At 56.2% G+C, this 25,233-nt stretch overlaps 2 protein-coding genes and 1 non-coding gene across 12 annotated transcripts in view; 1 reads left to right on the forward strand and 2 right to left on the reverse strand.

Annotated features, from left to right (window-relative positions):
* Positions 1 to 3,356, reverse strand: part of MINK1 (misshapen like kinase 1) — a 42,529-nt gene extending 39,173 nt beyond the window's left edge. For 6 of the 9 annotated variants that reach the window (XM_044248910.1, XM_044248912.1, XM_044248911.1 and 3 more), the window contains exon 1: positions 3,103 to 3,355. In XM_044248910.1, coding sequence (XP_044104845.1) covers positions 3,103 to 3,159 — 57 coding nt within the window. In that variant the 5' untranslated portion in view covers positions 3,160 to 3,355. Of the gene's footprint in view, positions 1 to 3,102 lie in introns of all 9 variants that reach the window. The other 3 variants (XM_044248905.1, XM_044248909.1, XM_044248907.1) reach the window with 2 other exon arrangements.
* A 5,195-nt stretch (positions 3,357 to 8,551) lies between these two features.
* PLD2 (phospholipase D2) lies at positions 8,552 to 20,745 on the reverse strand. Of its 2 annotated transcripts, XM_044248913.1 has the most exons (25): positions 20,691 to 20,745; positions 20,128 to 20,237; positions 19,916 to 20,046; positions 19,685 to 19,827; positions 19,153 to 19,258; positions 18,996 to 19,061; positions 18,808 to 18,866; positions 18,586 to 18,678; positions 18,333 to 18,485; positions 17,767 to 17,916; positions 14,315 to 14,398; positions 14,093 to 14,171; positions 13,270 to 13,380; positions 12,913 to 13,083; positions 12,446 to 12,572; positions 12,123 to 12,241; positions 11,935 to 12,048; positions 11,707 to 11,811; positions 11,403 to 11,491; positions 11,187 to 11,300; positions 11,004 to 11,053; positions 10,596 to 10,775; positions 10,330 to 10,483; positions 9,649 to 9,763; positions 8,552 to 9,373 (listed from the first exon to the last, which is right to left on the reverse strand). In XM_044248913.1, exons 2-25 carry the CDS (start codon positions 20,234 to 20,236, stop codon positions 9,149 to 9,151), a joined length of 2,847 nt encoding a protein of 948 aa, XP_044104848.1. In that variant the 5' UTR covers position 20,237; positions 20,691 to 20,745; the 3' UTR covers positions 8,552 to 9,148. The 2 variants fall into 2 exon arrangements, with proteins under 2 accessions (XP_044104848.1, XP_044104849.1); XM_044248914.1 differs by lacking the exon at positions 20,691 to 20,745 and having other exon boundaries at positions 10,641 to 10,775.
* LOC122908022 lies at positions 15,001 to 15,107 on the forward strand. Its single transcript, XR_006384826.1, has one exon. It is a non-coding gene; the product is annotated as a U6 spliceosomal RNA (small nuclear RNA).
* Positions 20,746 to 25,233: the final 4,488 nt, after the last annotated feature.

Here is a 25,233-nt window from a genome sequence, read left to right on the forward strand (position 1 = left end):
CAGAGCTTCGACACAGGGAGGTCTGAAAGAAGAGGCCCACGTTTTCTCTTGGATGGTCCTTGGTTTACTTCAAGGATGTCACAAGCAGATGGAGGCTTCCAGAACTCCGTTTACCACCACACAAGGTCTGATTCCACACACAAGTCAGAAGAGATATTTTCAATCGTGGGTTCATACAAGAGGAGCAGGAGGACGTGGAACCACACACTGACTGGACGCTCTCTGAGCAGGCACCGTGCGGAGAGCATTCCCATGTCATCACACATGTCTGTTCAACGTCCGAAACACTGACGGACAGTGGCAGGCAAAATTAAGCCAAACGGTCCAAATCCTGGCTCCCACTGACCTCACGTTCCCATCGAGGTGGAGAGAAACAAGGGTATCTGTCCGCCGGTGGTGAACACGACGAAGCAGAAGAAAGCCGCCGGAGGGATGCTACAGAAAACTTTTGGAGAAACGCGGCGGGGGTACCAGGGCTGCATCAGAGGCTGCTGCGCTGGACGGCGTCTCTGACTGCGGTCTGGTGACAGGAGCAGCACACGGTCGCGTGTGCCCCATGCAGGACAGGGAGATGCAGGGCTCTCTAAGACCCGCACTGCGACTCTCGCCCCACGGAGCTGGGGGGAAGGGCTCTCCCCGGACTCTGACAAGGTTCCACCGCGAGCGAGAAAGCTGGGACATGAACTCAGGAGTGCACGGACCCGCGCTCCTGGGCTGGGAGAGAGAGAAATGGAGCCTCGGAGTTCAAGTGCGCCCGGGGCTCACAAAGTGGCAGGCCCATGGGCCTTTCCATGCAGGGCGAGAGCTGAGTGCCATTCAGTCTGGCCCCCTATGGGACTATTACTCTCATCACCAGCTGAAAACCGAGCCTTCCTCTGAAACGAGGAGAAAGACGATGTGGGCTCTGCAAGGGCAGCTAGTAAGTGAACACGTCCCACTCTTGTCCCCCCCAACCTCCCAGGCCCCCAACACAAGATGCCATAGGAGAGGGAAACAGGCTCTGCTACTCTTTCTCCTGGCTGCCAGTTCCCAGTGTAGAACAGACAGGCGCAGAACAGGAAGATGAGTGAGCCGCCGCTCTCCAGGGCCACAGGGCTCTGGAGGTGGAGCAGAGGGGACAGGCACTGAGAAAAGGTCAGCAGCAAGGAGAAAGGAGGCCCTCCCTAGCCCCATTTCAAAGAAAGCATAGCCCTCCATCCTAACCTGCAGTGGCTGGGTGGTGGCGGGGTGAGAGGACAGGGAGGGGGACGTGGAATGCTTCCTTGAGAAGCAGGGGGCAGGAAAGACAGATGCCCTGGGAGCAGGTCTGAGGCACTCCTGATGGGAGGGAGAGGAGAAGGAGGCTTCTGCTTCCAGCACAGAAGTCCAGAAAGGAAATACCACAGCCAAGGTCAGAGGGTATTTGCAGAATTGCTGGAAATCCCAGGCTGGGGAGTCCAGGCGAGAGAGTGGAGGATTCAAGGAAAGGAGAAGCTGGAGCAGAGTTCCACATGATTTCAACCGAAGGTCACGGTTTGCACCCTCCCGTTTTATTGTGCATCAACCCCCACAGCCACAAGGACCCGTGACCAGGGTTAATCAACTACCAAGGTGGGAAGGGAAGACAGGGATTCTTCTAGGAGCAGAGCACATTAAGGGGAGCCGGAAATTCCATCATATTATACCCCACCAGACCCTCTACCCACCAACACACACACACACACACACACACACAGAATGAAACTTAACACCCCGTCTCCCTCCCAGCAACTTATCAACTTATCACCTTGTCTCCAGCAAGCCAGGTCTCCTGGCCCAACACAGCACCAAACAAATTATGCTCTGAATGTCAAGAAAAACTGTGTCACCTAGAGAAACCCAATTAATGACAGGACTCTCTTCTCCTCAATTCCCCTCTCCCCCTCCAGGCGTATCCGGGGCACCAGTGTGGCTGACCGCCTTTTCCCACTACTGGCCACGTTCCCTGGTTGACTCCAAAGCCAGACGGATGAAACAGGGGCCTCGGGAGAAGCTGACCAAGCAACGAGCGTCGGGGGAATCCTGCTGCCCCCCACACCCTGGCCTGTGGCGGAAGCCCAAGGGACACAGCAAGAACACAGCACCTGGGCGGACAGTCCCTGGAGGGTTCACCTTGAAGTCCTATGCTGCTCCTCAAGCGGCACTCTGCTGAGAGCTCCCAAATGGGGGCGGCACGTGCCCCGGGAGGGACAATAAATAGGTGTTTCCAAGAAACCCCTGCCGTGGTTGTTTCCTCCGACCCCCTTTCCTGATGGGCCCCTCGCCCGAGAGACCTCCATCACCTCCCCCCATCCCACCTCCGCTGTTCTACCAGGCTCCCCAGACCGCCGGCAGCGTGTGTCCCGGCGAGTCCATACACACAAACGTCCTCCCGGCTGCCGTGCCGGGGCCTTGCACGCGGACCAGGCCCCCGCCCCCGCCCCGCAGCGCTGCCGAGGGGGCCGTGCGAGCGGCGGGGACCCTGAGACCGGAAATGCCTGGTTCTGGACGGCTGCGCCGAAACGCAAGAGGAGGCGCGCGGAGAGCCGAGCCCCGGGACCAGGGCGACCGCAGCAGGCGCGGGGTGCAAGGGGAGGGTCGAAATGCCGTTCAGGGGAGAGGGGCATCCAGGGGTGGGCGAGCAAGGGGAGCTGTCAGGGCAGGGGCAAAGTTAAAACCCGAGAGCCGGGAGGAGGAGGAGGAGGAGGAAGGAGACACAAGTAAGGGCAAGGCTGGCAAGAGGCCCGGAGGAGGGCCGGGGCCGGGGAGGGGCGCCGGAGGCGAGACTCTGCAGGTGGCGGGGCTGGGGCAGCAGGGTGGGGGAAGGGGGTCCGGGGCCCGCGTGCAGGCAGAGGTGGCCGGGGAGTGTGGGGGCGGGGCAGCACAGGGCGGGGACCGACCCGGCTCCCGGAATCTGCAGCGCGTGCACGGAGAGGGGAGCCGAGGGAGGGGGCCCCCGCAGCGGCGGGCGCCAGGGCGAGGGGCTGGAGGCGCCGGGGCCGGCGGAGGGGCGCCCGGGGGGCACGTGAGGCGGGCGGCCGCGGCGCTCCCCGGCGGCGGGGGGTCGGCTAGGAACCGGGGCGAGACTGGGGGCGGCGCGCTCACCCGCAGGGCGGACAGGTCGATGTCGTCCAGGCTGCGGGCGGGGGCTGGGTCGCCCATGGCCTCCGCGGGCAGCCGGGCCCCCGGGCCGCTCAAGCTCCGGCTCGGTTATTCCGCTGCCGCCGTCGCCGCTTCTCCCCCATCGGGGGATCCCGGGGGCGGACTCCGCCGCGCCTCCCCCGGAGGACGCGGAGGGGGAGGGCCGGCGAGAGGACCGACCCACCGACTGACAGGAGCAAGCGCCCGGAGCCCGCAACCCGAGGCTCCCGCCGCTCCTGCGCAGGCGCGGAGTGGCCGCGCGCCGGGAGGGTGGACGCGGGAACGTGACGCGGGCGCGCCGGGTTCCCCTCCCCCTCGGCGCCGACACCTGCGCGCAGGCGCAGGAGAGAGCGCGAGCGCGGAAGGCGAGCGCGAGGGCCGAGCGACCGCGCGAGCCTGGCAGGCAGAAGTGGGCGGTGGCCGGGCGGCCGCGGAGCGCGCCCACCGGCCGGCGCGCGTGCGCACACGCGTTTCCTTCCCTTCCCCTGTTTTGCCCTTTCTCTCCCCCATTTCCTTCTTCGCTCTCCTTTGGCGCTTTTCCTTCCCTTTCCTTCCTCTTTCGCGTGCCCCGCTGCCAATCAAGCCACCCACCTCTATTTGCGGGGGCAGGGGGGCTGGGCCCAACCTCCCTATTACTAGGGGGGTTGTTATGGTAACTCCCCACGCGAGGGCTGGGTGGCCTCTAGATAGGATGGGCTGTCCACCCACCTAATTGCCATGGCAACGGTGGAGCCGCCGAGGGAGGGGCCTCGGGCTGAGAATTTGGCTAGAGAAACCACGTGGGAGTTGGGCGGGGGCGCCGGGAGCCTCGGGGGTGCCCTTTACCCCCTTACCTGGCTGGAGTCGGGAGTGTTGCGGACGGCACCCGAGATCTCAAGACGGGAATCCTCCCGCACACCTTTGTCTCTGCACAATGGCTCTGTTTCAGCAGTTACTCGTTGACCGATCACCGGAGCCGCGCGTGGAGGAAGGGGTGGCCGCGAGAGGCGGAGGAACCATGTCCAGCCCCTCCAGATCTTGCATGGGTCACCTTAGTCTAGTGTACGCGCAGCACCTCCAGCCGTTAGCCTCACTGGAGCCTGGGTGACGCTATGAGAAGAACCAGGAGTCATGTTCCACCACTGTCACGCTGGGCACAGTGATTTTTCGAAAACTCAAATCTGTTGTTCAGTGTCCTGTTTGAGACCCTTCACTGCGCCCCTACATTTGAACCAAGTATGGCATCCAAGACCTTTTGATTTTGACTGCTTCTCCTGCATTGTTTTCAACACTCTGCCGTCCCATCTCACATGTACCCATAGTGAAATCTACTCACAGCAGCTGGAACCCAGCTCGGGCTCCTTCAGCCTGCACACCGGCTGTTTCTCCCTGAATATTCTGGCCACGCCCACTCTGCCTGCGCCTTGCTTTGCCCTACATATCTAAATCACCGCCTCCGTGAAGCCTTCCTTGATGTGCCAAGGCTCAAACTCTTCTGTTTTAACTGCCTGCTTTAAACCCATGGTGACATTGTAGTCTTTGAATTGTAAATGTCTGTCGCATCTCCTTAAAGGCAGGAATCATGACAGCCTTGTTCAGCACGGGTCTTGGCGCCCATTAGAGGTTCAGTAACATGGTAAGTGAATGATGGTGTCTGTCCTTTGGGCAGACACTGGGTATATGGTAATGCAAGATCAAGTCCATGGGATAGCAGGAAAAAATAGAATCTGAAGTTAGTCCTTTGGGCAAGTCAATCTCTGAGGTTCAATTCTAGCATCTACGAAATAGAGAAGAGATTAGGATAAAATTAGATATGTATAGCACTTGGCATACACTAGGTCCTCAAAACATTTGCTTACGCCTGCTTAATAGGAAGTATTTAATAGAGACACTGAGGGGCGCTTGGGTGGCTCAGTCAGTTAAGCATCTGCCTTTGGCTTAGGTCATGATCCCGGGGTCCTGGGATCAAGTTCTGCTTTGGGCTACCTGCTCAGCCGGGAGTCTGCATCTCCCTTCCGTCTGCCTGCTGCTCCCTCTGTTGCAGATAGACCGACAAGACAGTTCGAAGCAGAAGCCCTCCCAGCCCCAACCCAGCTCGGGACACCTGCTGTCTCCACCATCCCCCTCCACCACCGTTAATGAGGTAACGGTCCCCTTGGGAAAGAGGTACTTACTGCTGGCAATGAGGCTAATTAGCAGGATGCCAATTAGTACCAGGGGACCGCTGTATGTGGGAGGGGGGATTTCTTTTTTTTTTTTTAAGATTTTATTTATTTATTTGTCAGAAAGAGAGAGCACAACACGGGGAGCAGCAGGCAGAAGGAGAGGGAGAAGCAGGCTCCCCAATGAGCAAAGTGCCTGATACCCATTGATCCCAGTACCCTGGGATCATGACCTGAGCTGAAGGCAGATGCTTAACTGAATGAGTCACCCAGGCGTCCCATGGCAGGGGGGTATTTCTTATGTGCAAGTGGCTTCTTCAGAGGAAAGCGTGGCTGGGCTCAAAGCATGGGAGCAAGGCAGCGGCATCCCCCCTCTCCCCATTGTCATCCACTGCCTACCCCTCTTCGAGGAAGCCTTCCTCTGCTCCCCTCCATCTCTCCCTGCTCCTGTGGTCAATTCTCAGACTGGGGAGCGAGGCTGAGGGACTGACAGACAAAAGCCAGGACCTGTGCTAAACTTTTTCCTAATCATGAAATAGTCCAGATACATAAAAAGATATGAACATAAGTATAAAAGGCAAGTTCATCTACCCACCACTCAGCTTAAGAAAGAAATGCCAGCAATTCAGGTGAAGAATTCTCTGTTACGTCATTCTGTCAGCCCCTTCCCTCCACTTGCCCTCGGAGGTCACCCTCCTCAGCCCGGTGCGGGTTCCACTCTCTTTTTTTTTTCCCAAACATTTTATTTATTTATTTGACAGAGAGAGATCACAAGTAGGCAGAGAGGCAGGCAGAGAGAGAGGAGGAAGCAGGCTCTCCATGGAGCAGAGAGCCCGATGTGGGGCTCGATCCCAGGACCCTGGGATCATGACCCGAGCTGAAGGCAGAGGCTTTAACCCACTGAGCCACCCAGGTGCCCCGGGTTCCACTCTCTTAACAGACCATACCGTTTACTGGCAGACCTCATTTTTTGGTTGCATATTTTCCAAATGGAAGGTTTGGGCAACCCAGTGTTGGGCAAGTCTGTTGGCACCATTTTTCCAACAGTATCTGCTCACTTCCCTTCTGTGTCACGTTTTCATTAATTCTCCCAGTATTTCGAACTTTTTCATCATTGTTATATTTGCTATGGTGATCTGAGGTCAGTGATTATGACTCACCAAAAGCTCAAGCGATGTTTGGCATTTTTTAGCTCTATTTTTTGTTTATTTTTATCTTTTTTAAGTTTATTGATTGAACTCCTCTCTACATCCAATGTGGGGCTCGAACTCACAACCCCGAGATCAAGAGTCACATGTTCCTCTGATTGAGCCAGCCAGGTGCCCCAGCAATTATTTAAATAATTAAATGTTATTATAATATTCATATAATTAATAATCGCCATTATTTGTATATCATTTAATATTTATATAATTAATAAGCCATAATTAAAATATTTTAAAATTAACATATATACACTGGGATTTTTTAGACCTAATGCTATTGCATTTAACAGAATACAGTGTACTGTAACATAACTGTTCTTACGATGCTAGTATTTACATGTATGTTTTATTTTATTGGTTTTTAAAATTTTTTTAAAGATTTATTTACTTGAGAGACAGAGAGAGACAGCATGAGAGGGGAAAGGTCAGAGGGAGAAATAGACTTCTCTCTGAGCAGGGATCCTGATGGGGAACTCCATCCCCGGACTCTGGGATCATGACCCGAGCCAAAGGCAGGTGCCCAACCAAGCCCCCGTTTTTATTTTTTAAATATTTTATTTATTTGGGGGCACCTGGTGACTCAGTGGGTTAAGCATCTGCCTTCGGCACAGGTCATAATCCCAGGGTCCTGGGATCCAGCCCTGCATCACACTCCCTGCTTGGTGGGGAGTTTGCTTCTCCCTCTCCCTCTGCTGCTCCCCCTGCATGTGCTCTCTCTCTCTGTGTGTCAAATAAATAAAATCTTAAAAAATTTTTAGGGGCACCTGGTGGCTCAGTTGTTAAGTGTCTGCCTTTGGCTCAGGTCATGGTCCCAGATTCTGGGATCGAGTCCCACATCGGGCTCTCTGCTCAGTGGGGAGTGTGCTTCTCTCTCTCCTATTCCCCCTGCTTATGTTCCCTCTCTCTCTCTGTCAAATAAATTAAAAATCTTTAAAAATTTTTTCTTATAATTTGAGAGATAGAGAGTACAAATGTGGGGAGGGGAGAGACAGAGAACCCCCAACTGACCCCATGGAATGTGGAACCTGGAGCGTTGTTCCATCTCCAGAGATCACGACCTGAGCCAAAATCAAGCCACTCACTTAACCTACTGAGCCTCCCAGGCCCCCTGTATGTCCAATACCGAGCAATGCGTCACAACAAACAGATCAGTTTCTTCTTAGGGGGAGCAGCAGGCCGAGGGAGAAGCAGGCTCCCCGCCGAGCAATGAGCCCAATGTGGGACTCAATCCCAGAACCCTGGGATCATGACCCAGGGAAGGCAGATGCTTAACCGACTGAGCCCCCCAGGTGCCCCCAGGTAATAGCTTCTTAGTGCAGGAAAGTAAACCTGATGAAGGGTGTGACCCTAACAAGCCCTGGGAGGCCAACGACGTCATGCGGGTCACTTTGCTGCCCTGCTGGCTTCCCGGCTCTGGCTCTGCCACCAGACTGGCAGTGTCCCTGGGGCGCGTCTGCCTCCCTCCGGTCCGGGTCCGGAGAGGGCACCGGCCGGGAGAGCCGCATGCCGGCATGGAAAGCATGTGCCTGCTCTGTTCCACATGCAAGCAGGCCCCCGGCAGTAAGTGGCTACGGAGCACCCGCTTGTCTTTGGCAGAGAGTAGATGCTCAGTAAAGACTTGAATCAATGACTTCATCTTTACAGCAAGCTCCTCTCATTTCCCAGCGGGGACCCCTGACGCCCAGAGAAGTGCTTGGCCACGACAAGCCGGGGATTCGGCCCCGTTCTTCCTGCCCTCAAGGCTATGCCCTTAACCACTCCCAAACGGGCCTCCCTGAGCTTCTTCCCCTGTTGTCACTCCAGGACCACAGGACACCCCTCCAGCCCTCCAGCGCAGGGAAGCACCATCTCCTGGCTCTCCGGGAGTCCTGTCTTGGCCCCGCCCTTCTTGCTGGCCAGGTGCAGCGTGAGCACCTCCTCTTCCCAGCAGCCGGGTTAGCTGCTAAAAGGACCAACAGGTACAGTAGAGATGAAGGTGCAGAAAGAGCCAGGTGCGGGGTGTGAGCAGGTGCCGGGGGGCCAAAGCTCAGGTGGGCGGGAAGGGGGAGGCAAGCGCCAGGCTCTCGGTTTGGCCAAGGGAGAGGCAGGGACCTCTTCTATGCCTTTATTTATGAAATGCTTCTTGAACGGATACAAAGCTAGTGTCTATCTGTAGGCAGGGGGAGAAAGTTAGTGTGCGCCTCCCACCCCACCCTCCCTGCCGTGGGGGCTGAAGCCGGGAGAGGCTTCATCCTTCCCTCCACCTTGGCTGTGATGAGCCCAGAGAGGCCATGGGGTGGGAGGGGTTCAAGGGCAGTTGGAGGTAAAGGGGGAGCTGGGAAGGCCCAGGACAGAGCTGGTCTCTCCTGCAGGGACAGACTTTCCCAGGCTTGCAGACGGGCAGGAGGTTTGCTTCTCCCCCAGTGCAGTGGTTTCAAGTGGGCAGTGGGGAGGAGGAACTTCTCCAGGACTGTCTCCTGCCTCCCCAGCCCAGGGTCTGGAGCATCCTCTTTGGGCTCCTTCTCAAGGGAGGGTCCGCTGCGGTGACTTCTCTAGTCCCCTCAGGCATGCCTGCCTGCCCCGGGTCCCAGAGGGCACTGCCCTCCGTCCTTAGGGTTGGGGGCAGGGACCCGGCCTCAGTGGTGCCCGAGGCGGCTGGTATGCCGTCCCGGGCTGGAGCCACCGCTATGTCCACACTTCGAGGGGCATCACGCCTTCCTTGCTCCCCAGGGGCGGCAGCAAATTCTCTTCCTCCAGGAACTTGAGGGGAAAGTGGACCAGGTGACCCTGGACCTGGGTGAGCTCAGACCTGGCCAGAGGTGGGCTGACCGTGGCCAGGGGCTCTGCGGCCACGTATTCCCGGAGTGCCCGCAGGGAGCGGGTGGCGTTGGATGGCAGGCAACGGAAGATCTGTGGGCGGGGAGCAGGGGGCATAGAAGCCAGTAAGGCTTAGAGAGACTCTGCCAAGAGTCCAAAAGCCCAACTGGGCTGGACACCCCCAGTTCTCACACCACAGCCTCCCACATTGACCCCGAGCTGCTGAACCCCATGATCTGCCCCCCACACTTTCATCTCTCTTCTGAGAATGGCTCAGTAGTGGGGCTCTCTCCATCCTACCCTGAACGAGACAATCCATGCATTTCCACACAGAGACCCCCCTCCTCACCCCCTGCCCCGGCACCCACCTGCTCATAGATATTGGCATTGTTCTCCGCTGTGTCTTGCCACAGCTGGAAAAAGTCATCACAGACAGGGTCTCGGAGGTCCAGATCCGGCCGGGCATCTGCCCCAAGAATCACACTACAGGACAAAAGGGTGCCCACGAGGTCAGATTAAGATCCTTGGAGAACCCAGGACACCTGGGTGGCTCAGTCAGTGAAGTGTCTGCCTTCAGCTCAGGGCCCTGGGATCGAGTCCTACATTGGGCTCCCTGCTCAGTGGGGAGTCTGCTTCTCCCTCTGCCTCTGCTGCTGCCCCTGCTTTTGTGCTCTCTCTGACAAATAAGTAAATTTAAAAATCTTTAAAAAAAAAAAAAAAAGGATCCTTGGAGAACTTGACTGCTGGAAGAGTCATGTTGCGCCTACCCAAGTAATTCAAAATAAACACACTGTTAAATAGTAAAATAAGGGCAAACAAGCCCAACAGAGTTTTAATCTCTCTCTTCTTTGACCACTAACTTGATGCTTTACAAAAAACACCAAACTATTTTTAGAGTATTTGCTTCTTATCTTCTTGATAGCCCTACTTGGCCCTGAGTCAGATCAGGAACTCCAGTGCTACCCGTAAGCCATCCACACACCTCCCCAGAAGGCAGGCCAGCCCCCTCCCGACCTCTTCCTCCCCCGCAGCACCCTGTCCTACTCTACCTGAAGCAATGCTTCCGCAAACTCAAGGCAAACCTGCCCGCCTGATAATCCCTGCCATCCATGAGGGAGGGCTCCATCTCTGTGTCCTGGATCAGCACGGCTAGCTCACTGTCCCGCTTGCCCAGCAAGCTACGGTCATTGATGTTCGCAGAACCTGGGACAGGTGCAGGACACACTGTCTGCCTGAGCCCCAGGTGGGGACCCTCTACCAGAGGACCAGCCAGTGTCCATCACCCCATCCCCCACTGCTAGGCCTGGCTCCACACCTCCCCGCCTTCTCTTGCTGCCAGGGGTCCCGATCCGGGACTGACCAATGATGACTGTCCGGTCATCTGCAATGAGCATCTTGCTGTGGATATAGATGAGCTCTGAGACCGGGTGCCCGCCCAGCTCTCCGTGGGTGCGCAGCCCACAGATGGACATATAGTCCCGCCACGCTGTCCCCACTGAAAGAAAGATGGGGAAGGGGATGAGGTAACAGGTGCCCTCTCGTGCTGATGGAACCCTGTCCCAGGTACCCCCCACTTCAAAAGGCCGAGAGCTGGGTCTGCATGCGTCTCGCTGCAGCCCAAGACTACCTGCAGTCTCAGAGTAGTAGCAGCCCCAGAACCATGCGAAGATAGGTTCCCCTGCCCAGTGGTCTGGGGCCTGAACCCCCCACCCCCAGCACTCACTGGCTGCTTTGAGGCGATGTAGGATCGAGTACTCCCCACGGCACAGGGTCCTGCGGAAAAGAGTGGGTGAGGGAGGGGGAGGCTAGGGGATGTCAGGAGAACGGTGGACCTCAAAAGCCCAGCAGAAAGGGAGAGGGACAGACTCAGGGCAGGGGCACGGGTGGGTGGCCATGGGGGCGTCACCTGTAGGTGAAGTGCAGAATGGCCTGGATAGAGTTCCCACCACCTGTAGTGATGTCACCCTCGAAACCCGGCAGCAGCGGCAAAAGCACGTAGACTCGGAAGCACTGCCCCTGTCTGGGGAAGGGGGTGGAGTCAGAGGCGGGGCCAGACCCAAACCACGCCCCTTCTGGGTTTAAACCACGCCCAGGCGCCCATCTTGCTGCCAGTCCACCTTACTTGTGGGCCTTCAGGATTCTGTCCACAATCTCATCGCCCACCTTGTTGAGAACGGTCCGCCCATCCGAGCAGCTAATGAAGAACTGATTCTGAGGCAGGGACCCAAGACAGGCATCAGCCGCCAGGGCCCTGCCCGGTTCCCTCCGCTCTGGCGCCAGCCCCATCCCGAGGTTCCGGCCCGCCCCGGGGTTTCACACCTCTTCAGGCCCAGCCACACCAGCCCTCCAGGACTGATCCCACAACTATCCTCAGTCCCTCTCCTCAGACGTCCCCTCCCTTCCCTGTCCCCCCACCCCCATCAGACCTCGATGTATAGAAAGTGCTGGCTCTCCCTGATGGTGTGCAGGTAGGCGTTGAGGATAGAGTTCTCCAAAGTCCCTGCTGACCAGCGGTCCACAGACCGCAAGACCTGGGGGGACAAGGAATAGGATGTGGCTCCTGACCGCAGGAGAGCAGTCTGGGCAGCTCTCAGGTTTGGGGCAGTGGGCTGGAGGGAGGGAGGGGTGAGGACAGGTTGAAAGGGGAGCCTCACCTGCACAGTGGCGCACTGACCCCCGGGGAGCGTGAAGGGGAGCTGGTCTGCTGTGCTGGTGGATTTGGGCAGCAGGTAGGGGTACATGGGTGTCTTATACTTGGCCTTGGTCATCTGAGGTGGAGGGATGGCTGTCAGCGGGAGGTAGCTCCTTCCCACCAACAGCAACCCCAGGATGGAGTGAGCACCTTGGTGAAGTTCCAGCGTTGGATGAAGTGCCGGGCCAGGTCCCGGGCGGGGAGACCATGCACAGCCACCCCGACGTCCCGCCATGGCATCCGGGGCATGGTCTCCCTGTCAATGAAATCTGGGGGTCCCGGGAGAATCAGGGGCAAGGCCAGGGATGGTCTCTTGGGGACGGTTCCAACATCCCCAAGCGCTTCCGGCTCCAAGGAGCCGACCAGAGGGAAGGCCACGTTACCCTTGACCCAGCTCCTCCCATTCACAGCCCCGACCGGACGTCTGCCCCTACTCCCTTGTCCTGGAGGCTGGGGAGGGAGGGGACCCTCACCCTCAAAAGGCCGGTCCAGCTGCACCCAGTCCTTCGTGATAAGATTGCTGTAGTCTTTGCCCAGCCAGAAGAATTGATTTTGTGAGAGGTCTGGGCTGCCTGGAGAGTCGGAGCCCGGGGGGGGAGGCTGTAGGGGAACACACCCAAACCGGGGGGGCAAGGAGAGGTCACAGGGAGCCATATAGAGCCAGGGCCCAGGAGGAGAGAGGGGCACTGAAAGACTGCGAAACAGAGAGACATAGAGAGTAAGATTGACACAGATGGTTCCCCCCAGCCCTCAGTGGCATTGGATGTCCTAGAGGAGCGGGGAGGGGTATGGGGGCGGGGAGGGACTGGGTCTACTTCCCAGCAGCTTCCTGGGGCCCCAGCAAGAGGAACCCCGTGGTGGGCAGTGCCTGGAACAGCTGGAGGGGAAAGGGTGCATTGATGTGGTGTTTAGGGGAGCTTGGGAAGGACTTGGCGATTACCTGTGGGGCCGCTGGCCCGGATGGGTCCCCGAGGTCAGTCAGGCGGTAGTGCAGGTCATCCCAGCGGCCATAGGCGAGGTCCAGCCCCCCCAAGAAGGCCACTACTTGGTCCACAACCAAGAGCTTCTCATGATGGGCCCACAGGGTCACCTGGTCTGGGTGGCGCATGACCTGCCGCAGGTGGCGGGGAGGGGTCAGGAGGGTGGGCTCTGGTGAGGGGAGACCCGAAGCGCCAGGAGGGAGAATAGGAAGATGGAAGAATGAGACATTTATTCAAGGACAGGGCGGGTTGGGGGCTGGGAAGCCTGGAGGGTAGGGCTGCAGTTGGGGGGTGTGTGTCTCTGACACCCGAGTCACCTTTATGTTGTGATGCAGCAGCATTAGGGCTCTCTTGCTATAGCCACTGTTAATGCCCAAGGCCAACTCCACTTCCTTAAACAACAGGACAGACACACGGACACCCTCCTCCTGGTGGTGGGGGTAGGGGGGTGGGGGTGGCAGTGTGGCCATCAGATCCTAATGCCCTTTGCACGATGGCCCCTTTGCACCCTCCCAAACCCTGCCCCATGCTTGGGGTTGCTGTGTGAACCCCCACTCAGCCTGGACAGCCTCCACGCTTACACCCGGCCATGATGCTTGTGGCAAACTTGGCAATGGGCCAGCTGTTCACCTGTCCACCGGCTTGTCCATGTGCACAGTTCCTTGCCTGCCTGTCACTGTCTACTCACCCACGTTCCCCACCACGTACTCACCCCCCTTCTGTGCCACCCATTCTGCATCCACCCACTGCATCCCTGTTGGCACCCCCTCCAACTGCCTATTCTTCTCTCTGTCCCCCTTCCCACCATCCATCCGTCCACTGGCCCCCACTCGCCATCATGGTCTGCACGTCCAGTGACACCTACAGATGCCCGGACGTGGCAGCCGCTGTGCCTTGTACTGAAAGCAGCGATGCTAGTCCAGCGAGAAAGGCAACACACATACGCCCCCCAGCCCCCAATGAAACAAAGCCTAAAGGGCACTGGGAGAGACATCTACACTGGCTCCAGGAAAAGCATGAAGAAGGAAGCTTCACATTCCCTACCTTCTCCCACACTGCAGTCCCTTCTAAACCAACCCCCCCCCCCCCGCCATGGGCCGCCCCCTCGTGCCTCCCCTCCAGCCTGACCCCTCTCCTCACCGCCTTCCTCTTGAGCATAATGTCCAGTCTCCAGTCATCCGAATGGGCAGGACGCTTCAGGTAAATTTCCGGACTCAGCCTGGGATTGGGGCGGGAGGTCAGAAGCAAGCTAAGCCTTACCCAACCAGCAGCCACTCCCCCATCCCTCCCTCTGTGGCCCGTAAGCTGATCCCCGGCAGGCCCGACCCTGCCCCTTCCTGTTTGAGCTCTTCCCTTACTCACCACCAATCTGTGATGAAAATCTCCTCTTGAGCTCTCAGGATGGCATCCGCCACAGCGGCAAAGTAACCCGCCCCATTCACAAACCTGGGGGGAGGCCAAGCCAAGGAAGTCAGGGGAGTCAGAAGCCAGAAAGCTCTGGAGAGAAGACCGGAGGACAGCCACGGCTCAGAGGTGACAGCAGGGTCAGTCAAGGATCAAGAGTGATCAGAACAGTCAGATGGATTATCAGATGTATCCAAGTGGGACAGACTTGCCAGTACAAGCTAAATAAAATTAGAAACCACAAAAGACACAATAAACGGAAGGAGATAACAACTGGAAGCATTAGTATGCCATATGTAAAGAGTTGTAACAAATCAGTAAGAAAAAGACATACAAGCAAACTGAAAAGTGGGCAAAGAATAAGAACTGACAGTTCACAGAGGAAATTAAAATGCTCAGCCATACAAGAAGAGGTTCAATGTCACTAGCGAGGAAGAAAATTGATAATAAGATAAAATAACAGGTTTGGGGGAGCCTGGGTGGCTCAGTGGGTTAAGCCTCTGCCTTATGCTCAGGTCATGATCTCAGGATCCTGGAATGGAGCCCCACCTCGGCTCTCTGCTTGGCAGGGAGCCTGCTTTCCCCGCGCGCCCCCGCTGCCTACCTCTCTGCCTACTTATGATCTCTGTCAAATAAATAAATAAGTGCTCGCTTCGGCAGCACATATACTAAAATTGGAACGATACAGAGAAGATTAGCATGGCCCCTGCGCAAGGATGACACGCAAATTCGTGAAGTGTTCCATATTTTTAAAAAAATAAAAAAATAAATAAATAAAATCTTAAAAAAAAAAAAAAAGAAAGAACAGGTCTTTAATCCACGAGATTAGCAAAAATAAAGACCACTGATAACTTGCAATATTAACACGTGGGGAAGTGAGCATTCTCACAGGCTATGGGAATACACATGGGTTACAGCCTTCCTAGAGGACAGTTTGGCAGTATCTCCAGGAATATCGAGCACACATGTTCTCGAATACCAATAAATGCACACAGTCCTTCTATTTCTAGGAATGCAACCTATTAAATGCTTAGACAAAAACTGGGTTCACTGCGGCATCGTTTAAAATGAGGAATAACCAGGGCACCTGGGTGGCTCAGTCAGGGAAGTGTCTGCCTCCAGCCTGGGTCACCATCAGGGCTCCTGGGACGTCCCTGCTCAGCGGGGCATCTGCTTCTCCCTGGCCCTCTGCCACTCCCCCACTCTTTCTTGCACACGCACGCCCGCTCTTTCCCTCTCTCAAATAAAAAAGATCTTAGGGGTGCCTGGGTGGCTCAGTGGGTTAAAGCCTCTGCCTTTGGCTCGGGTCATGATCTCAGGGTTCTGGGTTGGAGCCCCGCATGGGGCTTTCTGCTCAGCAGGGAGCCTGCTTCCTCTCTTTCTCTGCCTGCTCTCTACCTACTTGTGATCTCTGTCTGTCATTTAAATAAGTAAAATCTTAAAAAAAAAAGAAAAAGAAAAAGAAAGAAAGATCTTAAAAATAAAATAAACAGGGACGCCTGGGTGGCTCAGTGGGTTAAAGCCTCTGCCTTCGGCTTGGGTCATGATCCCAGGATCCTGGGATGGAGCCCCACGTCGGGCTCTCTGCTCAGCGGGGAGCCTGCTTCCCCTCCTCTCTCTCTGCCTGCTTCTCTGCTTGCTTGTACTCTCTCTCTCTGTCAAATAAATAAATAAAATCTTTAAAAAAATAAAATAAAATAAACAATCTAAATGCTTAATCCCTGAGGCGCCTGGGTGGCTCAATGGGTTAAAGTCTCTGCCTTCAGCTCAGGTTGTGATTCCAGAGTCCTGGGATCGAGCCCGCATCAGGCTCTCTGCTCAGCGGGAAGCCTGCTTCCTCCTTTCTCTCTGCCTGCTTCTCTGCCTACTTGTAATCTCTGTCTGTCAAATAAATAAATAAAATCTTTTAAAAAAATAATAAATGCTTAATCCCTAACACACAAATTAAGTGAAGAAAAAATAAACGACAAAAGCAACTGCAGGACCTCATTTACATGTAAAACAAACAGCAGGGGCGTCTGGGGAGCTCAGTGGCTTAAGCCTCCGCCTGGGGGTGGGGTTGTGGTCCCAGGGTCCTGGGATCAAGCCCTGCATGGGGCTCTCTGCTCAGCGGGAAGCCTGCCCACCACCATACCCCCTCTGCCCCCACCTCTCTGCCTACTTGTGATCTCTGTCAAATAAATAACTAAAATCTTAAAACAAAACAAAACAAACACTAACATACATATAAGCCTACCAAAGTATGCCGGAAAAGAGCTGAGAAGATAAACACGAAACTATTGTGAGGGCTACTTCGGGGGAGAGAAATGGGCTGCTGGGAGGTGGGTAGGGAGAAGTGGGGCTGAGCACGGAGGGTTGTGCAATGAATGGAAACTTACATGCTTAAGGTGTTTCCGCGTCACTTGAATTATTTATTTCATTATGTATTTTTTTAGGATTTTCTCTTTTGAAGCAATCTCTATGCCCAACGTGGGGCTCGAACTGACGGCCATGAGATCAAACATTGCATGCTCCCTGCACTGAGCCAGCCAGGTGCCCCTTGACATTCTAATAACTAACAGTCTTGTAGGATGGTGAAAAGCGGGGTCTCAGCCCCAGGGCTGCCCGGATTTGAATCCTAGCTCCACTGTTTACAGGCTGTGTGACCTTGGGCAAGTTCCTCAACCTCTCCTTGCCTCAGTGTTCCCATCTGCAGAATGGGGACAACCACACCTGCCTCGCAGGGTTCGCCTGAGGCCTTCATAACACACATAAAGCACTTAGGACAGTTCCCAGCACGCAGTAAGTACTATGTGAGTATAAGCCGTTAGTTCTGGCGTTAAAAAATAAATGTTCGCAGCCTGTTCAAGAAAACAAGGCTTCCCCAATTCCCTCCCTGCCTGTGATGTGGTTTAGCTGCCTCTGCTCTCTCCAGCTCCCGCCTTGGGCCATCCTTTTCCTCAAGGCTGCTGCCTCCTGCAAGCCTGTCCTGATATCCCCACGCAGAGCCAGAGGCTCCCCTTTTGTGCTCGGTACCCCCACAACTACCTCTGGAATGGCAATCTGTCATTGCTTCGTGATTGAATCAGCTACTGGGCTGGCTTCTTTCTCCTGCCACTGGGCCGGGCACAGAGTAGGTGCTTAGAAAAGGTTTGTTGAATGCATGAATGAATCGAAGAGTTTCGAAGAGATCCTAAGGCACAGAGAGGGACAGCATGGCAAAAGGGCGGGGGGGGGGGTCACAGGAGGTCAGAGATTGGGTTGGAGGAGATTAACGAGTAAGGAGGGTCAGAGAGGTCAGAGGGAGATTAGATATCAGTGTGGTTAGAGGGCAGCTGGTCAAGGAGACCAGAAGAGGTTCAAGGACTCAGAAAACAGCAAGTGGGCCCACAAGCCCACAGACAAGCTCTGAAGGGACATCAGTGTCTCACCACCGGGCCAGGGTCCCAGGCCGGGGCGGGGCGTAGCTGTCATGTCGGTGCAGCTGTATGAAGTCCCTGCCTGGGCCCTGTGCCAGCTCCGTGATCTCCTGGCCCCACCACCGTGCCTGCCGGTAGCTGCCACACTTGAGAATCAGGGACCTGAGCAGGAAGAACAAGGGGGGGCCTCAGCCACCTCCCCTCTCCGGCTGTCTCCTCCTTCCCACTTCCTGCCTTAGTCCCTCGTGCCCGACTCCACCCGGACGAGGCATGTCTCTGCCTTCTGCACGGCTGGGTCGCAGGCATGGAGGTCGGGGGCAGACGGGGCTCTCCGGTTTGTCGGATGAGAGAGTGAACGGAGGAATGGATGGAGAGCCATTTCCCTCTGTCCGAGCCTCCTACTCACCACCGCCCTCCCTAAGCCCAGCCGCTAAGAGCTCCCAGGCATGTGGCCAGACCAGTTCCCTGGTTCCAAATCAAGGCCAGCTCCAGGGGCTGGAAATCCTTCCCTTCCTTCCACTCGCTCCCCCTCCCAGGTGTCCGTCCTCGTCCTCCCACACTGCCCCCGGAGGCCCTACCTGTGGGAGGTGTCGATCCTGACCCCGTAACGGGCCTCTGTGCTCCTTTTCCCCACGCGCACCTCGAAGCCAGGGTCAAAGAGCTGAACAAAGGAGATGGCGCCCGTCTCGAGGCACATGTACAGCAGGAAGGAGTCCTTCACCACCAGCCACCTGGAGCGGAAGGGCTCCGTCCGTTCCTCCCTGCCCATGGGATCTCCTTCCTCACCCCTCCCTCCGGAACACAGCCCGGTGGGTTTGCTCCAGGACCCACCTCTTGGACCAGCGGTAACACACTTGGTCTCGGCCACAGCACGTGAGGCCAGGGACTCGGTGGCCTCCGGAGCGTTTCCGGATCACTCCCTCCCTGTGGGGAAGATCAGGAGAAGATGGTCCAAAAGGAATCCAGAGCCCCCCTCCCGCCCCCTCCCTGCAATGCTCTCCCCACCCTCCTGCGGGTTTGCTGGCTGCGGGGTGATGGGCATCGGACACTCACAGTCCTTTGGAGCCAAGGTCTGGGATAAAGGACAGCCGGCTGACTTCCAGGAATTCTGTCTGCAGAGGAAGACAACGGCCCAGAGGAGAGACTTTGCCTTTCAGCAGACCCAGGGCCTCTGCCACATGAGGGTCTGATGATACTGTTCCACCTGGAACGGCAAAAGGGCCCAGTCCCCGGGGCCTTACCATGGCATGGTAGTTGCGGTAGAAAGACATGGTCAGGAGGCGGTTAAGGTAATTCTCCAGGTACTTCTGAAGCAGGGACGAGAGACAGAGACAGATGGGACCAGAGCCATTTTTGCACACCAGAAGCCTTTCTGGCCAGCCTGGTGTCTGGTCGCACCTGTTTGCTGGATGCATGTCTGCTGGAGCCCTCAGGACCCACGCGCGGTAGAGAGGGTATCTCTCTGTCGGCTGCTTCCCGGGCTGGAGGGTGGGCCACACCAAAGCTGTGGATGAGATCGGGGAGGAGGATCAAGAAGAGCCAAGAAGCGGAGAGCCTGGATTCCTGCAGCCCTAGGGATGGGATCCTGGGGGAGGACTGGAGGCTGGCAGAAGGCCCCTGATCCTAAGAACAGAGACAAGAAAAGGAGCGAGGCTGCCAAGGGCATTTTGGGCATCCAGCCCGGCTGAGCTACTGGCACAGAACCACGGACAGGGAGAGCTGGGCTGGGAAGGTTTCCTGGTAACCGGGGTCAGGGGAAGGGGCCCGGGGCCAGAGCTGGGGTGGGAAGGTAGCAGGGACAGAAGTATGGGTGGCTTGGAGGGGCGTGTTGACAGGCAGAAAACGGTACTTGGGGTTGGGTCAGGGGCTGCCCGTGTTGCCCCAGGGTGGGGGCTCCTGCCCTTGACAGGAAGCGGGAGGGTCCCCTTACCGCGCCAGAGGAAGCAGACTCATCAAGACTTTGTGTCTCAGGAGGTCCCGGTGTAGCTCCTGAAAATGCCGGAACTTCTTCTTGGTCGTCCAGGTAAAGGCGCCGTGCGTCAAGCGGACAGAGTACAGGGTGCAGGTTCCCACCTGGGGGTACGAGGGAGGGACTGAACGTTTGTCCCTCGTTGGGCAGCAGCCCTCCCGTTGCCCAGCTCCCCGGCGCCCGCCCAGCCACCTTGGAGCCACTGGTGTATCTTTCAGTGCCCACCACTTGGGCCGTGACCGGAACCCCAGGGGCGAACACCAAGGGGCGCATTTTCAGAGGCTGCAGGTCGTAGATGGCCAGAAACGGGTGCATCCGGTCAGCTAGGAGGAGAGAAGGTGTTAGTGCGGGACCCCGGGAGCTCTCCGCCCCTCTCCTCCCCGACGGCCGTGCTCGCCGCGAACCTGGGTCCTCTCCCTCCTTCAGAGTGTCCATCTCATCGGGCTCCATATGCAACTGGCTGGAGTCCAGGTCGCCCCCAGAGGAGAACAGGCTCACGGGGGTCGCCGCCATCCTAGGAGCATGGGGAGGCCTCAAGGAGGTGATCTGCCCTGCAGCCCCGCCCTCCCCCTCCCACTGAAGCCCCTCTTCCCCGCCAGTCCGCAACGCGCCGCGGACCCGCCTCTGACCTCCATCCGGTACCCGGGTCCCGCATCCAGAATCCCTCGGCCCCGCCTCCCGGCCCGACTCGGCGCGCCCAGGAACTCCCGCCAGGCCGCGGGGGCCCACAAAGCGGGCCGGAGCAGACGCCGGGCGAAGGGGGGTGGTCCCCGGGGGGCTCAGGCCAGGCCCGGCCGCACGCGAGAGGTGGTCCCGCGGGAATGAGGAAGTGCGCGCGCCCCGCCCGGGAGGAAAAACCCAAATCTCGGCAGAGACCGCAGCCCCGCGGGCCCCGAGTGCCGCCCCCGCCGCCTCCTCCCCCGCCCCGGGTCGGGGCCCTCCGCCGCGCCCCTCCCCGGCCTCTCACCCGCAGCCCGAGCCGGCGCCCGCGCGGGTCCGCCAGCCGAGGGAGCGGCGCAGCAGCCGGGCCCACACCCGGGCGGCCGGGGCGGGGCGGGGCGGGCAATCGGGGCCGGCCCCCCGGGGGCGGGCCGCCCGGCCTCACCTCCGTGCCCGCCCCGTCTGCCCTGGCCCGCCCCCGCCGCCTGCGCGCCCCGCGCCGTCTGTCCGAGCGCACGCGCCGTCCCGCCGCGGGGCCCGCGGCCGGCCCCTCTTTCCCCGCGCGGCCCGCAAGGGCGACGGGGGGACGCGGCCCCGGGCTCGGGAGCGTGCACCTTGCCCTGTGCACTGGTCCCGGGCGGGACTCTACGCGAAGCTGCTCCCCAGGGACCGGCGGGCGGGGGGAGGGGGGGAGCCTGGACGCGCTGAGGTTCCACGAGGCAGGATGTGCCGTGGTTCCCGAAGTGCGGGTTTCCTTATCTGTCCTCTTGACGGACCTCTGGACTGTTCCAGTCTCTTGCGACAGAGCGTCCGGAAACACTCCTGCCGCGGCCTCGCGGGCAGGTGCGGTTCCCACTCTCGGGGGGGACAGCTGGGGTGCAGTGGGTGGGTCGGCGTGTAAGTCGGAGGGTTGGGTGTGTAAGTCGGAGGGTCGGGCGTGTAAGTCGGAGGGTCGGATGTGTAAGTTGGAGGGTCGGTAAGTCGGATGTCGAGTGTGTAAGTCGGAGGGTCGGTGTGTAAGTTGGAGGTCGTGTGTGTAAGTCGGAGGGTGGGTGTGTAAGTCGGAGGGTCGTAGTGTTAAAGTTGGCGGTCGGGTGTGTAAGTCGGAGGGTCAGCGTGTTAAAGTTGGAGGTCGGGTGTGTAAGTCGGAGGGTCGGATGTGTAAGTTGGAGAGTCGGTGTGTAAGTCGGGGGTCGAGGTGTAAGTCGGAGGGTGGGTGTGTAACTGGGCGGGTCGGGTGTGTAAGGGTATTTTAACGTTACAAGAAACTGTCGAACTGGTTTCCAAAATGGTCGCTCCGCTCTTGCGCAGCCCAATCGAGGGATGTTGGTCCAACTCTCCCAAGGCACCGGCAGTGTTAGATGCTGTCAGTCTTTTCAGTGTTGGCCATCCAGTGCGCGTGCAGTAGCTGTCACCGGAGTTTTCTCTGCGTGTGTCTGATGCTTCACGATGGTGACCATGTTTCATGCACTCGTTGGCCACTTGAATGTCTTCTTTTGCAAAGTGTCTGTTCCACTCTATTGCTAATTAAAAAACAAAATCACGTTGTCTTATCATTGAATCATGCATTCTTTATATATTTGGTATTTTTACTTTTTTAGGTGCGCTCCAGCCCAGCCTGGGGCTTGAACTCAGGATCCTGAGATCAAGGGTGGCAGGCCCTACCAACAGAGCCAGCCGGGCGCCCCTGTATTTAGGATGGAAATCCTATATCAGACACACGTAAAACATATACTTTCTCACTGAATGGGGCATATGTGTTTCAAATAACGGTGTTTCTGGGGCGCCGGGGTTGCTGAGTGGGTTAAGCATCTGCTTGGGCTCAGGTCATGATCCTGGGATCCTGGGACTGAATTCTACATTGGGCTGTTGCTCTGCGGGGAGCCTGCTTCTTTCCTCTCCCTCTGCTCCTCCTGCTTTCTCTCTGTCAAATAAATAAATAAAGTATTTAAAAATGATAATAATAAAAAATAAAAAGTAAAATAATGGTGCTCTTTAAAGAGAAGAAATATTTTTATTTAGATCAGTTTGTGGTGATGTACTGTTATTCTGCAACCGAAGCAAATACAGTGTAAAATGGTGCGGCCCCCTTGGAAGACAGTTCCTCAAAATGTTAAGCGTTGAGTGATACATCATCAAAAGAGTATGGCACTGGCACAAAAACAGACCAATGGGACAGCGTAGAGAGCCCAGAAATAAACCCGCATCTGTATGGTCAATTCATGCACGGCAAAGGAAGCCAGAATATCCAGCGGGAAAAAGTTGGTCTCTTCAGTAAATGGTTCTGGGAAAACTGGACAGGTCCATGCGAAAGAATGAAGCCGGACCACTTTCTCATACCACAGTCAAAAGTAAACTCAGACCAGATGAAGGACCTAAATCAGAGTTACCGCCTGAGAGGGCGCAGGCAGTGAGGTCTCTTTCTAGATGCATCTTCCGAGGCGAGGGAAACAAAAGCAAAAATAAACTACAGGGACTTCCTCAAAATAAGAGGTTTCTGCACAGTAAAGGAAACACCAAACTAAAAGCCAACCTGCTGAATGAGAGAAGATATTTGCATATGGTAGATCCAATGAAGGGTTAGTATCCAAAATCTATGAAGAGTTTCTTTGGGGCGCCTGGGTGGCTTAAGTCGGTTAAGTGTCTGATATCTTGATGTCAGCTCAGTTCTTGATCTCGGGGTCTTGCTTGGTCCAAGCCCTGTTTGAACTCGGGTTCCATGCTGGGTGTGGACCATGCTCAAAAACGAAAACAAAAAACAACACGTACAGCTCAATACCAAAAACGACAATCTGACTTAAATATTGACAGAGGACCTGCATAGACATTTTCCTGAAAAAGACTTATAGATGGCGAAGAGATACATGGAGATGTAGATGGTCCATATCACTTAGTCATCAGGGAAATGCAAATCAAAACCACAGTGAGAGGCACCTGGGTGGCTCAGTGGGTTAAAGCCTCTGCCTTTGACTCAGGTCATGATCCCAGGGTCCTGGGATGGAGCCCCACATCGGGTTCTGCTCAGCAGGGAGCCTGCTTCCTCCTTCTCTCTCTGCCTGCCTCTCAGCCTACTTGTAATCTCTGCCTGTCAAATAAATAAATAAAATCTTTAAAAAAAAAAAACCACAGTGAGATGCTACCTCACAGCTGTCAGAATGGCTAATAGGAAAAAGAAGGAAAAAGCAAGCATTGGAGAGGATGTGGAGAAAAAGGAACCCTCGTACTCTGTTGCTGGGAATGTAAATTGGTGCAGCCACTGTGGAAAACAGCATGGGGGTTCCTCAAAACACTGACAGTAGAGCTGGGTGCATGATCGGGTAATTTCACTGCTGGGTGTTTACCCGGAGGAAACGAAAACACCAATTTGAAGGTAGATGCACCCCTATGTTTATAGCAACATTATTTACAACTAAATGTCCATTGATTGATGAATGGATAAAGATGTGGTACACACACACACACACACACACACACACACACACGGGAATGTTACTCAACCATAAAAAAGAGTGCGATCTTGCCTCTTATAACAACATGAATGGGTCTGGACGTTATAATGCTACGTGAAACAAGTCAGAGACAAACATCATGTGATTTCACTTATATGCAGAATTTTAAAAATCAAATGAACAGGGATGTCTGGGTGGCTCAATTAAGTGTCAGACTCTTGATTTCGGCTCAGATCATGATCTCAGGGTCCTGATATCGAACCCTGGGTCAGGCTCCACAGTGGACATGGAGCCTGCGTAAGATTCTCTCTCTGAAGAAGTGCTGGGCGGCTCAGTCGGTGAGGCATCTGCCTTCGGCTTGGGTCATGATCCCAGGGTCCTGGGATGGAGCTCCGCATAAGCTTCCTGCTTAGTGGGGAGTCTCCTTCTCCCTCTCCCTCTGCCTGCTGCTTCCTCTGGCTCCTTCTCTCTCTCAAATAAATAATCTTTTAAAAAAAAATTCTTCTTCTCTCCTTCTGCCCCCCCCAACATCCTCTTTCTCCCAAAACCAGGATGTCAATACAAACCACTGGCTGTCGGAGAGTGCGGGGTGAGCGGCAAAGTGGGTGGCAGGGAGTGGGAGGTCCAGGCTTCCCACTATGGAAGGACAAAATCATGGGGATGACAGGTTCAGCACGGGGGTCACGGTCAGTGAGACTGGAACAGAGTCGCATGGTGACGGGTTGTAGTTACACTTGTGAGCACAGTGTGCTGTACAGACCCGTCTGGTCACTGTCCAATCCCTTAAAACTAAGGTCACATTGTGTGTCAACTATACATCAGTCAAAAGAAAGACAGTTAAGGGGCACCTGGGAGGCTCAGTTGCTTAGGCAGATGACGCTTGGTTTCTGCTCAGGTCATGATCTCAGGGTTGTGGGATCGCGCCCAGAGAAGGGCTCCGTGCTCAGTGGGGATCTACTTGAGATTCTCTCTCCCCCTCCCCTTCCCCTGCTTGCTCTCTCTCTTCCCCTAAAATAAATACAGAAGGGTGCCTGGTGGCTCAGTCAGTTAAGCGTCTGCCTTCGATCAGGTCCTGGGATTGAGCCCCACATCGGGCTCCCTGCTCAGCACAGAGACTGCTTCTTCCTCTCCCACTCCCCCTGCTTGTGTTCCCCCCTGGTTGTCTCTGTCAAATAAATAAATAAAATCTTGGAAAAAAAGAAAAGAAAAGAAAAGAAAAAAGTGGTATAGCCCCTACGGTGCGATATCACGCAGCCATGGAAAGGACTCAAGCACTACCACCGGCCACAACAGGGCGACAGGAAACAGGGAGCGAAGCCAGACACAGCGGACCACACAGGATAGGAATTCATGTACGGGAAATCCAGGACAGGAGGTAGCTTAGTGGTGGCCAGCAGCTGG

Source organism: Neovison vison, chromosome 5 (assembly GCF_020171115.1).
Source record: "Neovison vison isolate M4711 chromosome 5, ASM_NN_V1, whole genome shotgun sequence".
Lineage (NCBI taxonomy): Eukaryota > Metazoa > Chordata > Mammalia > Carnivora > Mustelidae > Neogale > Neogale vison.